Genomic DNA, 19,620 nt, shown 5'->3' with positions numbered 1-19,620 from the left:
GCCTCTGAGTGTAACAACTGGACTTTGATCTCTGAGACACATGGCAGGCTTCCACATGCACACACACTAAATAAAATATCATTTCTATGTTATTCACTTATTTGGTGTGAGTATGCAGAGGACAACGTTCGGGAGTCAATTCTCTGCCTCTATCATGTGGATCTAGGGTGTGGAGGGTGAAATCAGGTTGTGAGGTTTGGCAGCAGAGCCTTTATTTCCCTCCTCCCTACTTCCTCCCCTCCCCTCCCCTCCCCTCCCCAACCACGGTACCAGCCAAAATGTAAGGTCTTTAAATAAAATAGACAGATTATGATGGTTCATGCCCAATCATCAAAGCACTTGGGAGGCAAAAGCAAGATCAGTCTCAGGATATATTAAGCCAAAGGTCAACCTGGATTTTATGAGCTCCTGTCTCAAAACATAATTAATTAATGATTGATTAACAATAATTGATAATTAATTAATTAACTAATAATTGTCCTGTGAAGTTTTCTCAGTGAGTAGCAGGTAAATGATGGGAAATGAGTTGATAGATTTACACTCCATCAGTTCCTTTGCCACATCCAAGAGATAAGCACACTACTGTACCCACTGTACAGATGAAGAAAATGAGGCACACAAAAAGGAAGGGCTCCACCAAGGCAGCTGGGAAGCCTTTATTGTAACTGGGGTCTCCTTGAACCTCACACACACATTTCTTCTGGCCAATGAACCGCACAGGTAACATACACCCACGGTGATGCCACCGTCCAACACAATGACTCAGAAGAAGGACAGAGAGCAGCATTCAGGAGGCCAGCCATCTTGGCCTAGAACTTGTTCTTTGTCCAGAGGAGCCCAGTCAGGGAAGCCCACAGCTCGGACAGAGGCTGGCCCTTGGTCCTGGAAGTAACATTCTACAGTGTTTCCCACTCCATGCCACCCCTGTCCAGAGCACTCTCAGCATCGGGCCCAGGCTGCATCTCAAGAATCTCAGGGTCTGGAACTGATGAAGGTGACAAAGTCAGAAGATCTCAGGTTCTCAGGGTTGAGGATAAGAGCCTTTCTCGGAGTCTCAGGGAACAGACGAACTGGGAAGACAAAGAAGAAAGGAAGGCTTTCTGGAAAAGGGGATATTGTCAAAAGACTTTGAAGAATATATAATATAGAAGCCCACATGGTCAAGTTTAAAAAAAAAAGCTTGTGGGTATGTTTTGAACTTTTCTTAGCATATATTTTCATTCAGCATATTGGAAGCATTATGGGATGTGCCGTGTCAATCACTCAAGTCAGTCAGATTCTTTGACTTTATTCACCACCATTGCTGCCTTCTATCCATCCTCCTTCTTCTTCCCAAATAACCCTTCTACTTTCAGGTTATATCACATCTCACACACACACACACACACACACACACACACACACACACACACACACACACTTTCATTGTCTATTCATCTATTGATGTACAACTAGATGAGCTCCATCCCTAGGTGCTGTGAATACAGCTGCGGTGAACATGGATGAGAAAGTGTCTCTCTGCTATGTCGACTTAGGCTTCCTCTGATACATGCCCAGGAGGTGAATCCTATGGAAATTCCTCTTTCGGTTTGTTAAGAGAGAGATTTTTCAAATTTCTGAAAGTGGCTGCACCAGGCTTGGCAGCAAGCATGTTTACCCACTGAACAATCTTGCCTGCCTCTGTTTTGTTGATGATTGCCATTCTGACTGGCATACGATGGGGAGTGGAGATAATTTTACACACTCATTTTATTAGTTGGCGTGTAAAGTTATAAAAGCTGTGAGAAAAGGAAATTGGTATTATCTGGCACAATTCATTCACTTATCGACTTTATAAAGATATAAGCAGTCTATCATAATCATACTTTATTCCTGTAGAGTTCCACTTTAAGTAGCAAAAATAAATAAATAAATAAATAAATAAGAATATATGCTAGGTCAGTAAGATGGCTCAACAGCTACAAGTACTTGTTGCTCAAGGCTGATGGCCTGATTTAATTTGTGGCACGAACTCCACAAAGTTATCCTCTGATCTCACATGTATGCTATAGCATATGCACGCTCACACACACACATACACACAAACACACACACACACACACAAATAAAAAAAATTTAAGACAAGGTCCAATTATATAACCCTGTCTGGTTTAGAACTTGCTATGTAGACTAAGCTGGTCTCCAACATATAGAGATCCTCCTGCCTCTGCCTTCCAAGTGTTGAGACTGAAAGTGTGTGCCACCATACCTAACCTAAATAAATAATTTCACATCTGCAATTCCTTGGACTCACTGAGGAGAAGCAAGAGAATCACCCACAAATTCACCGGTGGCCTGGGTAATGAAATAAGTCTAAGCTACCCAGAACTACCCAGAAGATCCTGCCTCAAAACAAGTAACAAACAAACAAACAAAACCCGAAACAAAAAGAGAATTTATGCCAATGATTCGCATGCAAAAACACACATTTTACTTTTTCATTTATTTTTTATATTATATATATTGGTGGGAGCATTGAGTGCCAAAGGCCAGTCTGGGCTATGCAGTGAGTATCAGGCCAGATCTGCTACTGTGAGACTCTGTCTCAAAAAACAGAATTCAAGAGTTCTGGGTAAGGTGGCAGACTAGATGCCTTGCCACTTAAACTCTGTAAAACACTGAAGAGAGCACGTAATAAGCATCTTCTTGGCAAGAGACAACATTAAAGTTCCTCCCAGCGTTGGCCAGAGAAGATTCTTTCTGCAGTGGGCAGCAGTTAAAGCAGAGACTCAGCCCACCAGAAGGCAGAGAATAAGTGATTGTGACTGTCCAACTCTAAATGAGGCATCTGCACAAACCCCTCCCACCAAGGCTCAGGGAACCTCTTGGAAGGGGGGAGGCAAGAAAAATGTAAAAGCTAGAGGATGGGAGGGGAGTTGTCCTCTGGATGTGACATGTCCGCTACACCCATGCACTCACAGCCATGGTTTCCTGCACAAGATCAAGCCAGTTAGGAACTCCATGATGAAAGGAGGAGGGTCTATACTGCAGCTGATGGCTCTAAGGGAGAGGAAGTGGAGCTTTTTTCAAGGGTGTGGCCTCACACAAACCAGCATGGCGATGAACTCTATTTGTAACTGAAGCCTGCCTTGAACTTCTAATCCCTGTGGCTCCACCTGTCTGGTAGTGATGGCTCTAGCCTGTGGTCATGGGGCGCTATTTGCCCAGGGAGCATCACCATCCAGGCCCACTCACCTCACCCAACCCGGGCCCCTATCACTCCATCAAGGGCTGAGCTCAACACATCTGCACAATGGGCCACATCTTCAAGGACAAAACTTCTTACCAACTCCAGGAGGAGGCGCCTGGATATTACATCTCTCCTCTCCCCTCTAGAAACTCCTCTCATGCCACCTAGTCCTTGCTGGTGGCTGCTGGAGACAGAGTGGCAGCAGCTCAGAGCAAACAGCTGTTTTCCCTTTGGCACCCTGGGCTCCTCTAATTCCTGGGCTGGGCCTAAACCAGCTTAGATGGCTTGGCAGCTGCTGTAGATGGGCTCTAGTCCCAGCCCCAAGGCCCGGCAGCCCACAGGAATCTGGGGGTGCTCCAGATGTGGAAATAATGGACGTCTGAGCCTGGATTTGCCTGGGATGTGGGAGACATCCGGTAATTAAATTAATTACTCCCATTAGCTAAACTCTGCTGTAATGGGGCCTTCGAGACAGGTGTGTAGGACACAGATCCTTGCCCACACTCTCCCGGAGCTCTGCTCCTCAGTTACATGCCACACAGGGTTTGACCCCTGTATCCTGATTTCACCTTCACTGTGACTGTCCTCTCTCCTTCCATTCTCAAGGTGGACGGAATGAGGGCAAGGCATGAAACCACTTACGAGAATTAGACGCTGACCAAGAATTTGTTAAAAAATTTTTTAACCTGTTTGGGAATTTCATACATGCATACAATGTATTTTGGTCAAATCTCTCATTCTATTGCCTCCAATCCCTTCCTTATCCCCGTACTCCGTTCTCTCTCAATTTCATGTTAATTTCAAATTCTCCCAATTTCTTTTGTCTTGTTTGTTTTGTTTTTTTCGGTTTTTTTTTTTTTTTTTGTGTGTGTGTGTGTGTGTGTGTTGTTGTTGTTTCAAGACAGGGTTTCTCTGTGTAGTCTTGGCTTCCCTGGACTCACTTTGTAGACCACACTGGCCTCGAACTCACAGCAATCCTCCTACCTCTGCCTCCTGAGTGCTGAGATTTGCCTGGCCCAATTTCTTTTTAACCCAGTGAGTTAACACTAAATGCTCCCCGTACCTGCATGGATGTAGGGCTATTTACTGGAGAGTGGGAAGCCTCTCAGATGCCACAACCCTAAAGAAAACTGACTCACCACCTCCCAACAGCCATCAATTAGGTATTGGCAAATAGCTTTGCAGCTAGAGTGGGACTTCCTGGCCATCACTTCTTGCCGGGATTTTTATTTGGCTCTCTTGAGCGTGTATTCCAGCCACCATGAGTTCATGTGTGTCGGATGACCCTCTGCTGTGTCCAGAAAGACAGCTTTATGGCACTTATCCACGACCTCTGCTTCTTGCAATCTTCCCACCCCCTCTTTTGCCAAGATCCCTGAGCCCCAGGAGGACGGTGTGTGACCCATTTAGTGCTGAACACTCTGCCATCTCTTATTCTTCCCACGTTGACTGGTTATAAGACTCTGTATTGGCCCAGCATAATGGCATGTGCCTTTAATCCCAGCATTTACGTGGTAGAGTCAGGCAGATCTCTGTGAGTTCGAGGCCGGCCTGGTCTACAGAGTGAGTTCCAGGACAGCCAAAGACTCTGTATTAATACTTTTACGTTTTCTTTCATTTACGTATTGGGAAGGGCATGTGCATGGGATACACATAGAGGTCTGAGGACAATTTCAGGAGTTCCTTCTTCCCTTCCACCATGTGGGTAGAACTCAAGGCTTCAGGCTTCAGAGCGATCCCTTTACCAACTGAGCCGTCACAAAAGCCTCTATATACATGACTTATGTATTTTGTTTGTATGGGTATTTTCCTCCCCGCATGCATGTCTGTGCAGCACATGACTGTCTTGTCCCTGCAGCGGTCGGAAGTAAACATCCGATCCCCTGAAAGTGGGGTTACTGATGTTGGGAGGCAGCATGTGTGTTCTGGGAATCCCAAACCCAGGTCCTCTGCAAAGAGCAATTGTTCTTAACCTCTGAGCCACCTCTCCACACCTGAAGGTATCTTTTTAAAGTGTGTTGTTTGCATGAGTATGTGCATGCTTACAGAGGTCAGAGGACAGTGTGAGGGATTAATTCCCTTCTACCATGTGGATGCAGGGACATGGGTGGGGCAGGGCGGGGTTAAAATCATGTTGTCTGGGGTTTTTTTGTTTTTTTTTTTAAGATTTATTTATTATTTATACAGTATTCTGCCGGTATGTAGGTCTGCAAGCGGGATGTGGGAACCGGATCTCATTATAGATGGTTGTGAGCCACCATGTGGTTGCTGGGAATTGAACTCAGGACCTTTGGAAGAGCAGTCACTGCTCTTGACCACTGAGCCATCTCTCCAGCCCCCATGTTGTCTGGTTTAATAGCAGGGCCTAGCATATGCTAAGCAAACACTCTACCACTGAGCTGTATTCCTAGGCCCCCAGAGCAAAATCTTGTAGTGGAAGTTTTGGTTTCTTTAAAAACATCTTAGTCATAATCTGCATGTCTCCGGGGTTTTTGAAGACCTTGTCTTTCTATAGAGTCATCTCTATCTGCTGTACCTAAGATGTATATTCTTGTGGTAAAGTAGATTAGCAATTGAGATGACCATGATTTAATCTACTAACATTTAATTTGTATAACTTGTTTCTCCTAAGCAGCTTGATAGCACTTTCAAAGCATTGGAAGTAAACCTTGTATTATAATTGAGCTGTATGGGTCCAATACCTCATATTAGAGTAGAAATATATCTAATGTGTGTGAAGAATAACCTTACATTTGATTCTATGCCAGTGTATCTAGAACTTAATTTGCATCTATATACAAAATTCTATATCAGTGAATTAAAAATATCTTGTGAGTGACAATTGAGGAAGATTCATTGACAATGAGACAGGTTAACTCCTGGCAACACCCAGCCTACCTCAAAGAAGATAATGAGCATCAAAGAACCTTCTTATGGAGATGGCTTCAAATATGGCAAAGTAGCCACTGGGCAAAAGTCCTCATTTCTACCACAGACAGAATTCTGCTTAAAAAAAAAAAAAAAGGCAAGCTTGGATGGAGGCAGAGTCGATGGCCAAACTCTGCCAAAACAGGGTAAGCAAGTCCTCAATAGTTTCTGCCTCACAAATATGTCTATCAGATATATTGTACCAGAAGGCTGAAGAAGCTGCTGCAACTTATGGAGAGTTTTGGGTGACTATTCAGGTAGGAAACTGTCTCTGTCATCTTCTCATTTGGAAAGCTATTAACCTGCACTCCCAGTGTACTCAGATAATCAAATTTACTCCTTCTCGAGTCTCTGAGGGGGTTGAAGACCAGGTAGTTTAGTTTTACAACGAAGCTTAATTGTTTAGGGGTTAAGATGTTTTTATGTCTAGATAGGTGTTCTAAGTTGATAATGACAATATGTGATGGAGATTGACTTACATTCAGAAATTTAGATGCACCAAGATAGGAAAGATGTCTTCTTCAAGGCTGCCAAATACAAATAGCCAGAACACTAAGAATATAACATCTATATAATTCCTGATTGTGTCACAGTTCTTCTTGCCATGGGTAATCTATTTACATATGTGTAATAACATAAATGTATATGTACAAAAATAAAATAATTTTAAAAGTTAAAAAAAAATCTTAGCTGAATCTACAAGTTCTAAGCTGATTGAGAGATCCTGTTTCCAAAAGTAATGTGAGAGGAATTGGAACATAATCCATGTCAACCTCTGGCTTCTACATGCAGGACCACACATATGCATGCACACACACACACACATGTCTACGTCCATATGAACACATCCATATAAAATACACATGCACAACCATTTTTTTTTTTTAAAGAGAAGTTCTCACTATGTAGCCCTGGCTGGCCTGGCACTCACTATGTGGACTAGATTGACCTTAAACTCACAAAGAGCCAAATGCACTGCCTTCTGAGTACGAGTATTAAAGGCTGTGCCGCCACACCTAAGCAGAAATTGTTTTCAGTTAAAAGGACTGAGAACACAGCTCAGTGGTAGATCATTTGCTCAGCATGGGTAAAGCACCAAGTTCCTAGTACTGATGGAGAGACAGGGGAAGAAAAAGGAGAGAGGGATGGAGGGAGGAAGATAGGGAGAGATAAACTAAGCATCGTGGTGCATGCCGGTAATTCTAGAACTCAAATGGTTTATGCAGGAAGATTGTCATGTGTTTGAGGCTGTGCGTCAAGTAGCAGGCCAGCCAGTTCTCTGTAATGACACCCTATCTCAAGAAACCAGGAAGCACCCGGGTGTAGCACATGCCTTTAATTCCAATATGCGGTGGACAGAGTCAAGCAGATCTCTATAAATTTGAGGCCAGTGTGTGTTCTGAGAGTGAGTTACAGGACAGCCAGGGCTATGTAGCAAGACCCTGTCTCAAGAAACCAAACAAAACAAAACAAAAACAAAAAGGTGGAGGAGGAGGAGGGAGAAACAGAGAGAGAGAGAGAGAGAGAGAGAGAGAGAGAGAGAGAGAGAGAGAGAGAGAGAGAGAGAGAGAGAGAGAATGTTGGCCTTTAACCTTCATACAAGCACACAGGAGTGCATGAACTGCATATACCAATGTATATACCACATGCATGCACATGTGTGTGTGTGTGTGTGACACACACACACACACACACACACACACACAAATAAAAAGAAATAATTTGGGGGGCTGGAGAGATGGCTTAGTGGTTAAGAGTACTGGCTGCTCTCCTAGAGAACCCAGGTTCAATTCCCAGGACCCACATGGCAGCCCACAACTGTCTGTAACTCAAATTCCAGTGGATCCGACTCCCTCACACAGATATTCATGTACAGAAAATGCCAAATGTATATAAAAATAAATAAATAAAAATTATTTAAAAAAAAAAAAAGAAATAATTTTTAATGAAAACATAGGGAGTTCCTTTCTATTGGGGTTTAGCCCGTAGGTTAGCGAGCACTTGCCTAATGTGTGAGGCCCTGGATTCCACCCACAGCACAGCAAATAGTAGCTTTGATATGAGTCCAAGCAACCAACACCAGGACTGTAGACTGTGGACTCAGAGAGCCTGGTGTGTAAATAGAGGCTCATCGATTCTCACCACTGTGTCACTCTGAGGTAGGATGCTGACGTGTGGGGGCAGGGGCTTATTTAGGGTGCTTACAGAGACTCTATACTTTGTACTCAGTGTCGCCATGAACATGAAACATTTGGGGGAAACCAAAGCAGGAGGATCACTAGGTTGGAGCCAGCCTGGGCTACAGAGTAAGCTCTTGCATCCAGTAGTTTAAAAAGTAAAATGGGCTGAGAATTATATATTCCCAGCCATCAGGAACCTGAGGCAGGATTATAAACTCAAGCCAATTTAGCTACAGAGTGAGGCCCTGTTTCAAAAGATGGTGAGGAACTGATGATGTAGTTCAGGGACAGAACACTAGGCCAGCACGCCCCTGAACCTATCTGTTAAATAAATAATAAATAAACTCTTTTTCAAATCAAGTTGTCTTGGTAACTGGGGTTATCAACTTTACCAAGGCAAAAGCTTCACCCAAGTGCCTGCCCTGAAAGAACACGCAGCCCATGTACTTTGTTTTTAGGTGACATTTCTTTATCTATTCTCTTATTTTGTGGAGGTACATGCTCACGTGGAAGTCAGAGGGCGACTATCAGGAGGCTGTTCTTGCCTTCCATCCTGTGGGTTCCGGGGATTAAACTCAGTTTTGGTAACAAGTCGTGCCTTAACCTGCTGACCCATCTCACTGGCCCCAGCCCACATACTTTAGCAGACAGAGCCTTCAGTTCCTAAATCTTTGGAAACCTGGGCTTGACGGAAAATATTGCTTCTAACTCCCCCTGAGAAGCACAGCCCGTTCAATTCCTTGCCTCGGTGATCTGCTCTCTGAGCTGCTTCTGTATAGCTGACTTGGTCCTGGATGCTCAAAGGTCACTAGGAAGAAAATAACTGGGTCTGAAGATGCATCCGTTGGCGGAGTGATTGCCTGGCACAAGGGAATGCTTAGGCCTGATCCCCAGCACCCCATAAGCTAGCTGTGTTGGGGCATGCCTATAATCCTAGCATTTGGGTGCCAGAGGCAGAAGATGGTAGGTTCAAGGGCATCCTTAGCTGCATAGGGAGTTACATAGCCTGGGCTACATGAAACCCTGGAGAGAATGAAGAGAGGAGTGGGGGTGGGGGTGAGGGTGGGGGGAATACAGGAAAGACACGGATAAGAATGCCTGGTAGATGAGCAGACACTGGGGTGGCTCCCTGGGGAATTCCAAGCCTGGTTCAGTCTGGGCTTCCCCAGCCAGGCCGGGTACCTGTCTCATTGCTGAGTCCCTAGCCTGGTGGGCCTCTTAGAAAGCTGTAAGGCTGGTTTGAAGGTGGGAGGCCGAGAGGGAAGCAGTTTTCATACAGCTCAGCCTTGGGGATCCCGCCCAACCTGATACCAGAATAAAGGAGAGCTAGATCTAGCCTGGAATCCCAGCACTTAGGAGAAGGCGGGAGGTCAGAGAAGTTCTAGGCCAACCTAGGCTACGTAAGAGATTCACGGACAGCCCGGAAGAGAGACAGGACCATACTGCAGGACTCGGACATCAGCACCCAGAGAAGGGGACAGATCCCCTACTACAAACCTAGGTAGGCTCCTAGAATGAAACCAGAGCCTTGCTCTTTGTTTATCCCCGGGGCTGGAACTGGGCTGGGAGACAAGTTCCAAGAGCCAGACATGGCGGCTAACATCTGGAATGCTAGTCCTTAGCACACTAAGGCCGGAAGATTGCTTTACGTTCAAAGTCAGCCTCAGCTACAGACGGAAAACTGGGAAGATGGCTCGGAGGGTCAGAGCATTTGCTGTGTAAGGACGAGGGCCTGAGTTAGAATTCCCTCCCACCGTGTTAAAAAGGGCAGTAAACCCAGCATTTGGAAGCAGAGAGAAATGGCAGAAGCTGGGAGGAGATTGCAGGCAGCCTGAGACCCAAGCAATGATCTTCTAGTTCAGGGAGGGACCCTGTCTCCAGGCAGTAAGGCAGACAAGGATAGAGGAAAACATTGATACACCTCTTGCCTCTGAATGTGCATACTACATGGAGGTGTGCACTGATGTATATGCACCATACACACACACACACACACACACACACACACACACACACACACACACACACACACGAACATGCACAGGAACACGCACATGCACACTCTCAGATTTTTGAAAAAGCGGAGCCAGTGAAATGTCTCGGTGGGTACAGGCACTTGCCTGTCCCCCCCCCCCAGCCTGATGACCTGAATTTAATCATTGGAAGCCACATAGTAGAAGGAGAAAACTGACACATACAATACACACACCAAGGCACTTGGTGTACACAAGCACACACAGAGACAGGAGGAAGTGGAAGGGAAGGAGAGAGGAAGGGAGGGGAAAAAGAGATTAAAAGCAGAGGAGGAAGAGGAAGACCCCAACCTTTCCAGCATCCTGGGATGGGGGTGTGCAGCACAGGAGACAAGGGTGGTGGTACTAACCGCAGGCTTCCTCTCTCTGCTTGCTAGAAGGCAGATGTGAAAGGTTCCTGGAAGGCCCGAACCTTAAAGGCTGGGTGCTCAGCATGTGGTGCTAGAAGTGATGGAACCTCTAAGACACGTGGGCTATCGGAAGGAAATCACTCAAAGGGACCCTAACCCTTCGCTTGTCTGTCCTTGCATCTCAGCTTTCTCTATCGTAAGATCCTCTCTCCTGACAGGACCAGAGCAGCCAGGCCAACGACTGACCGAGGACTACAACTGCTGAAACTATAAGCCAAAAGATATCTTTCTTCCTTTTAAAAAAAAATGATTATGTCTCTGAGTGTGATGTCTCATGCCTTTAATCCTAGCACTCGGGAGGCAGAATGAGCAGATCTTTGTGTCTGAGGGCAGCCAGGTCTACATAGCAAGTTTTGGGATAGCTGGGGCTACATTTAAAAAAAAAAAAAAAAAAAACAAGAAGAAGGGAAAGCAAAAAGAAAAGAAAAAATCTCAGCTCACAGAGACAAGCTTCCATCTTGCCCAGCTGTCTTACCAGGCAGGTGGGAGGGTCTTCTAGTGGCAGGGGGCAACCACAGAGCTGTCATTTCTGAGACAGGGCAGAGTTTACTGGATTGACTTCAAAGCATCACTCCCAGGAATGAGCAGAATTTAAACTGGCTGGAGTAGTACCTCCCTAAAATCCCAACACTTAGGAGTCTAAGGTCAGGGGATCCCGAGTTTGAGGCAAGCCTACGCTACGTAGCAATATCCTGTCTCAAAATAAGATGTAGAAAGATAGCATCATGTGGCACACACCTGTAATCCCAGTCCTGTGGGAAGATGGAGATGGGGAGATTAGGAGCTCAAAACCAGCCTGGGCTGCGTGAGACTCTGTCTCAAAAGGCAGATGACAGATAGATAGATAGATAGATAGATAGATAGATAGATAGATAGATAGATAGATAGATAGATAGATAATAGGCTGGAGAGATGGCTCAGAAGTTAAGAATACTTACTTGTTTGCAGTGGACCTGAATCCAGATCCCAGCACCCACATCAGGTGGCTCACAACCACGTGTAACTCCAGTTCTGGGGACTCCAATGTCTTTCATAAGTGCTGCCCTTGTGCAAAACCCCACATACATAGAATCACTTATATACAATTAAAAATAAAAGGGCTGGAGAGATGTTTTAGTGGGTAAAGGCTTTTTGTTGTTGTTGTTGTGGTGGTGGTGGTGGTTTTTTTTTTCAAGGCCTGAGTACTTGAGTTCTCTATCTAGCTCTCAAAGTGGAAGAAAAAAGCTGACTCCCAAAAGTTGTCCCTTTACCTCAACTTGCATGCCATAGCACATACACATATCCACACTCATCTTGTGCGTACACACATGCAATAATAATGTGTTCAGTCTTTTTTTTTTTTTTTTTTTTTTTTAGGTTTTTTGAGACAGGATTTCTCTGTGTAGCCTTAACTGTCCTGGACTTACTTTGTAGACCAGGCTGGCCTTGAGCTCGCAGCGATCCACCTGCCTCTGCCTCCCAAGTACTGGAATTAAAGGCGTGCACCACCACACCCGGCCAATGTGTTCAAATTTAAATGTAAAAGTATATATATATATATATTTTTTTTTTTTTCAAGACAGGCTTTCTCTGTGTGGCCCTGGTTGTCTTGGCATTCACTCTATAGACCAGACTGGCCTTTAACTCAGAGATCCACCACTTTCTGCCTCCATCCCCTGCCTTAAACATAGGAGTGGGGTTTTTAAGGGGGGTTTGTTTTGTTGGTGGTGGTGGTGATGGTGGTGGTTTTGGGTTTTTTGTTTGTTTGTTTCGTTGGTTTGGTTTGGTTTGGTTTTTGGTTTTGTTTTTTTGTTTGGTTGGTTGGTTGGTTGGTTGGTTGGTTGGTTTTGGGTTTTGGGTTCTTGGAGGTTTTTTGAGACAGGATCTCTGTACATAACCTTGGCTGCCTTGAAACTCACTATGAAGACCAGATTGGCCTTGAACTCAGTAAAGTCTTTTAAGGTATATTGTAGAGGGCCAGATGTGGTAGCACATGCCTTTAATCTCAGCACTCAGGGAGGCAGAGGTAGGCCAGCCTGATCTACAAAGTGAGTCCAGGATAACCAAGGCTATACAGAAAAACCCTACCTAAAACAAAACAAAACAAAACAAAACAAAGGCCTATATATTAGAACAAATAAAATAAGATAAAATGGAAAAGGGGAGGGCTGGGAATATAGTACAGTGCTTGCCTAGCATACATAACACCCTAGGTTTAATCTCCAGTACTGAGGATGACGATGACGATGATGATGATGACGAGAAACAACAATAATAAATTATATTTTTAAAAATATCTGGAGTTTGAACTTCAGTCAACAGGTTTCTCTTGGCATAGACCTGTCTAATTGACCCATCATGTCACTCTGGGCGGGGACAGGACATCGTGGAGGAGACTTTGACACCCAGATAACCTTGACCCAGGCACCCTACTCCTACACTCACTACTTCCTGCCCTTAACTCGACTGGGCGAGTGTGCTGTCCAGCTGTGCTCTGGTAGGACATTTAATTCTCATGCCCCTCTCCTCCTAGCACCTCGGAAGTTTTCTGCTGGGCCTGTGCCCTGGAACTAAACAATGAAGGCCCAGGGTGTCCTCTGGATCCTGCTGGGATTGCTGCTGTGGCCAGTGCCTGGGACAGGTAAGTCCAAAGGCAGAGGCCTGGGGGTCTGAGTAAGCAAAGACCCCAGAGCCCAGATAACTGCCATACTGGCACCTCACATGTCCCCAGCACCATAAAGTCAAGGACGGGATACAAGGGGGACGACCTGGAGACATGAAAGCAAAAATTAAGAGTAATGGGAGGAAAGAGTCCTTGGTATAGCTGAGAAGCAGCAGAGACAGAAAACAACAGTCACAGAGCGATTGCCCGAGGAAGAGCCCCGGTTCCAGGCACTAGGATGAAAATGACTTGGAAGCTCTGGGTGTAGAAACACCTGTCTGTATTTCTAGACCATGGGGAGCTGCGAGAGGAAGCTCCTGAGTTTGAGGTCAGCCTGAGCTATATAATGTGTTAGAGGCCATCCTCCAATTAATAGCAAGGCCCGGCAACAGACAAAACAACCTACCTTCCTATATTCAAATCATACCTCCTCCGCTTCCTAGCTGTGTAGCCTGGAGCAGCTAATATGACATCTCTGTTTCAGATGCTTCATCTGCAGCAGAAAGGCTAATGAGACATACCTTATGATGTTTTATGAGGATTAAATAGATTATATATCATTAATAATGATGTCTAGTACATAGTAAATGTTTAGACATTGGCAGTTATTGAACAAACCCTAACTCCACTGTGGACCTGGTATCCTAACATCTCTAGATTTCACTTACTTACTTACTTACTTACTTACTTACTTACTTACTTACTTGAGACAGGGTCTCACTATATAGCTCTGGCTGTCCTGGAACTCATTCTATAGAGCAGGCTGGCCTCAAACTCAGAAGTCTGCCTGCCTCTGCCTCTTGTATGCTAGGATTAAAGGCATGTGTCATTATGCCTATCTTAGATTCCTTTTGTATTTTGTTTTGGTTTTGGTTTTTGGTTTTTTGAGACAGGGTTTCTCTGTGTAGCCTTGGCTGTCCTAGACTCCCTTTGTAGACCAGGCTGGCCTTGAACTCATAGAGATCCACCTGCTTCTGCCTCATGAGTGTGGGGATTAAAGGTGCGTGCCACCACGCCTGGTCAATTCCCTTTGTTGAAAAGGGGAAAATCCATTCTCCTCTTCCCCTTTGGCTATCTGTTTGTCTGTCCATCTCTCTGTGTATCCGTTTGTTTGTTTGTTTGAGACAATATCTCACTTTGTAGCTAGAATGGCCTGGAACTGTGTAGTTCAAGCTAGTCGTGAGCTTCTGGTGGTCTTCTTGCCTCCGTATTTTTGAATGCTGACCTGAGCCATTGTGTTCAGCTTCCTTGGCGTTTGTTGGATGATTACTTCTGAGGCAGCAACAAACAATTAGGCCAATAAGGCACTAATGATGGACCAAAGAAATTATTCCATTCAAATCTAGCTCAGTAAACCAGGGAGTTTGTGTGGGGAGAGGGGTTCCTTATAGGAATATGGGTGACTCAAATACAACTACATCGCAAAAAAAGCCCATCCCCAGCATGAATAGTGGCTCACACAAGCTGCATCTCTGGAGCCCCCTACTGAACTTTCAGGCAGTGTGGCTGGATGGAGAGTCTCCACTTCCTTACAGATGCTACTGCTTATATAACCTTCTGAGAGGTGCCTCTTGCATTTTGAGTTTTTAGGAGTAGGTTTTAGGAATTTCCCCGAGACTTCTAAATTAGAGGCCTCAGGTTGGAGGAAATTGCTACATAGCACTTGTGTGTCCTTCAACATCTCTTTCTCTCTAAAACTGCCCAGTTCTAATCTATCACCAAAAACTGCCTGTCTGGGCTAAAGAGATGGCTCAGAGAGCACAAGAATGCACTGCTCTTACAGAAGACCCACGTTCTGTCCCTGGCTCCCACACTGTACCCACGCCTACCAATAACTCCAGCTCCACTATATCCAAAACCTCTGGCCTCCCAATGCACATACCCAGGTACAGCCACAGCCACACTATTTGTAATAATGAAAATAAACCTTAAAACAACAGTGATGTGATTATCTGTCTTTATTCCTACACATGCAGTCATTCCCCCCTGCTTTTTGTGCGTTGCCACCACGGTACCACCAGCTACCTCCCTCCCACACCTCTATACTGTCTGCCCCTCTTTCATATCGTAACCCAGAGAACAATCTCAGAATGATGTCTTAATCTATTGCTATGAATAGATGCCATGATCACAGCAACTCTTATCAAGAAAAGCTTTTCATTAGAGCTGGCTTACAGGCTCATAGGTTTAGTCCGTTGTTAGCATGGTAGGAAGCATGGGGGCACATGGACAGACACGGCGCTGAAGGAGCTGAGAGTTCAACATCTTCATCCACAGGCAGCAGGAAGAAGTCGGAGAGCCACTGGGTCTGGCTTGGGTTTCTTCTGAAAGCCTAAAGGCCACTCCCAGTGACACACTTCCTCCAACCAGGCCACACCCACTTCCCAATCCCTCTCAAGTAGTGCCACTCCCTAATGACTAAGCCTATGGGGGTCCCATTCCTAGTTGACCCACCATCAACACTATCCTGGCCAGGCTTCTCTCCTGCTCATAATCTTGCCAGGGCTCCCCAGTCCTCAAAGACAGTCCGACGTCCTTAACCAAAAGGCAGTGGTCTGGTTGCCTCAGTTTCCTCCTCTATACAATGGTAGTGCTGGCAACAGTGGTATCTCTATGATGGAGAGCTAGGAACGTTAGGAGAGTGTGACATAAACAGGAGGCGGTTTGGGAGCAAATGAAGCTGGGTGGCTGGGTTGATGAGCTCTCTTCCCCTGCAGCCTCCTCCCTGCCCCTGGTCATGGACTCCATCATCCAGGTACTTGCTGAGCTTGAGCAAAAGGTGCTGGTGACTGAGGCCAGCAGCACTGCCTCGGCATGGATTCTGTCAGCCAAGAACTCCAGCCCCCACAATTCCCTTCACAAACACCTGCTGCTCAAGGCACCAAGCCACAACACCACAGAGCCAGATCCCCACTCACTGAAGCCAGAGTTTCAAGCCCTGGTTTCTGAGGTGGCCCAACATGATGTGAAGGATGGGCAGGAATATGGAGTGGTGCTGGCACCTGATGGCTCCACTGTAGCTGTGAAGCCTCTACTGGCTGGGCTGGAGGCTGGCCTGCAAGGGCACAGTGTTGTCAACTTGCCTTCAGATTGCCTGGAAGTCACAGACGCCTTCACAAAAGCCTCTTCTCAAGATGTTGGAGCCACTCCACCAAACGGCATTCCCAAGCCCACCACCGCTGTGGACAGACTCCTGACAGTCACCTTGGCTGGAGACTTGGGTCTGACCTTCCTACAGAGTCCCCAGACTCAAAGTCCTCCTGGCCTGGGAACTGAAGGTTGCTGGGATCAGCTTTCTGCCCCCCGGGCCTTCACACTGTTGGACCCCAAGGCCTCCAGGCTCACCATGGCTTTCCTCAATGGTGCCTTGGATGGAGCTCTCCTTGGGAACCACTTGAGCAGGATCCCAGAGCCCCGGCCACCCCTCAGCCACCTGCTGAGAGAGTACTACGGAGCTGGAGTGGATGGAGATCCACTGTTCCGAAGTAACTTCCGAAGGCAGAATGGGGTTGCTTTGATTTCAGCCCCTGCCCTGACCCAGCGGGTATGGGAGGCCCTTGTCCTGCTACAGAGGCTGGAGCCAGGACATCTGCAGTTGCAGAACATGAGCCTAGAACAGCTGGCTCAAGTAGCCACCTTCGCTACCAAGGAGTTTAATGAGACTTTCTTGGGTAAGGAGTTCCCCTGGCCCCTCATCAGCAGGATCCAGAGCCCAGGGAATTCGGGGGAGGGAGTGTACAAAAAAAAGCCTATAGAATAGGCAAAGAAATGCTAAAGTTGGTCCTTAAAGAATAAATGAGAATTTATCTGACTTACATTGGGCGGGGGGAAGAGGGGCTAGAGGTGTAGCTCAGTTGGTAAAGTTCAGTGCATGCCTTTGATTCCTACCACCACAGTAAAGTGTGCATAGTGGTGTACGCTGGCAATCCCCACCCTTAAGAGGTAGAGGCCAGGGAATTGGAAGTTCAAGGTCATCCTTGAATATATATCAAGGGCTTCATGAGACCCTGAAACACACACACACACACACACACACAAGAGGGAGTAACACACAACTGGGAGTCAACACATGGGGGCTGATCCTTTTAATCTGTTTATTTGAGACAAGGTCTACAGAGCCCAGACTGATCTTGAACTTGAAAGCCCACTTCCTTAATCTCTCAAGAGCTAGGGTTAACAGGGATATACCACCAAACTCACACTTGTGGGTTTTCTCCTGGAAGTGGCAGGACACATAGTGGAGTCTGTCTATCTATCTATCTATTTGTCATCTATTTGCTATCTATTTTTCCACTATCTTTCTATCATCTATGTTATATTTCTATTGTGTTTTATATATTTCTATGCTATATTTCTATCATCTATTTCTCTGTTATCTATCATCTGTCTGTTTATCTATCTATCTATCTATCTATCTATCTATCTATCTTGTGTATGCCCTCTGAGCCATCTCCCTGGCCTAAAACTAGACTCTTGTCAATCCCGAAGGCCAGAAGGATGCCCACAGGTTCGTTTGAATAGAGATTAGGTCTACTAGAAGGAAATGCTTAATGATCAGAGTCTGGTGTTCCCTTGCTCCCAAAGGCTGCCCAGCCATTCACCCCCGCTGCCGCTGGAGAGCAGCGCCCTACCGAGGCAGACCAACTCCACTCCAGCTACCCCTTGGATTTTTATATGTACATCACACATACGTGCCAGCGCCACCCTGTACCACCTTCGATCTCTGTGCTGCCAACATGCGCTCCATGCAGCGTTTCCACCAGAATGTGCGCCACTGGGATGACATCGGCTATAGGTGAACCAGTAGGACTTGGCCTAGTCCACTGTGGGAGGGGATGGAAGGCAGGGAGTAGAGCAAATGGGCAAGTAGTAGGAGTTTGTAGTGGGATGTAGGGCTGGGGAGATGGCTCAGAGGTTAAGAGCACTGCCTGCTCCCTCATCCAGAGGTCCTGAGTTCAATTCCCAGCAACCACATAGTGGCTCACAACCATCTATAATGAGTCTGGTGCCCTCTTCTGGCCTGCAGGCACACATGCAGGCAGAACCTTGTATATGTAATAAATAAAATTAAAAAAAAAAAGTCAGTGAGGTGAGGTACAAGACTTGGGTGGGGCTATGAATCTCAGCAAGGGAGAGAAGAATGAATAGGGGAGTCACCACTTCTTAGAGATAGATTCAGAAAGGGAGAAGTTTTGTTTTGTTTTGTTTTGTTTGAGACAGGGTTTCTCTGTGTAGCCCTGGCTGTCCTGGAACTCTGTAAACCAGTCTGACCTTGGACTCCCAAGTGCTTCTTTCGCCACCATTGACCCATCAACCAGATGCTTTTTTTTTTTTTTTTTTTTTAATGAGACAAGGTCTCTGGAGCTCTCTATGTGAAAAAAGAAGCTGGTCTCAAACTCAAAGAGTTCTACCTGATTCTTTATCTGAATGGTATGATTAAGGCATTCTGCACCATTCTCCAGAGGTACCGGTTTCTGTGAGGTTTCACTTGGTGTTCAAATGATACTGAATTGAGTGAAACAGGCAGTGTGCAGCACTTAGTGTCACATGGCACAGGAACAGAATCTAGGGGCGTGGCCAGGTAAGGGGCCTAACCGCCTTGCTGAACCTACTGTCCCATTTCCTTCCTCAGTTTCGTGGTAGGCTCCGACGGCTATGTATATGAGGGCCGCGGCTGGCACTGGGTGGGTGCGCACACACGCGGCCACAACTCCCGCGGCTTTGGCGTGGCCTTCGTGGGCAACTACACTGGATCACTGCCCAGCGAAGCGGCGCTGAACACAGTGCGCGAAGTGCTCCCCAGCTGCGCGATCCGTGCGGGATTCTTGCAGCCAGACTACAAGCTGCTAGGCCACCGCCAACTAGTGCACAGCGACTGCCCTGGGAACGCGCTCTTCGACCTGCTGCGCACCTGGCCTCACTTCACAGAGGTGAGTCTGCCTGTGCATGTGCCCGAGCTTAGCCTGTCACCCCTGAACCTTCGAAGCATGAATCTGGTCTAGCCTTCAGTCGCTCTCCATGGCAGCGTTTGTCCAGTCTATTCTGACTACACAACGCCCCTGCTGGCACCGCTCTGATTTATAGAACCCCAGTCAGGTCTTCATTACTTGTATTCGTTAGATTACAGACCTCCGGCTGCCCAACTCCCTCCCCCAAACCAGGCCGCACCCACCCAGAGTCTCTCTGAAATTGTCCATCG

The 19,620-nt window shown here is 46.3% G+C and overlaps 1 protein-coding gene across 1 annotated transcript in view; it reads left to right on the top strand.

Moving 5' to 3' along the window:
* The first annotated feature begins 13,315 nt into the window (after window positions 1-13,315).
* The window catches only part of Pglyrp2 (peptidoglycan recognition protein 2), a 9,018-nt gene continuing 2,713 nt past the window's right edge, over window positions 13,316-19,620 (top strand). The window contains exons 1-4 of the mRNA XM_051170737.1: window positions 13,316-13,400; window positions 16,139-17,092; window positions 18,006-18,216; window positions 19,054-19,351. Of these exons, the coding sequence (XP_051026694.1) occupies window positions 13,337-13,400; window positions 16,139-17,092; window positions 18,006-18,216; window positions 19,054-19,351 (1,527 nt within the window). The 5' untranslated portion in view covers window positions 13,316-13,336. The remainder of the gene's footprint in view (window positions 13,401-16,138; window positions 17,093-18,005; window positions 18,217-19,053; window positions 19,352-19,620) is intronic.

The sequence above is a fragment of the Acomys russatus genome, chromosome 28, assembly GCF_903995435.1.
Source record: "Acomys russatus chromosome 28, mAcoRus1.1, whole genome shotgun sequence".
NCBI lineage: Eukaryota > Metazoa > Chordata > Mammalia > Rodentia > Muridae > Acomys > Acomys russatus.
This window is presented reverse-complemented; position numbering and strand designations above follow the sequence as displayed.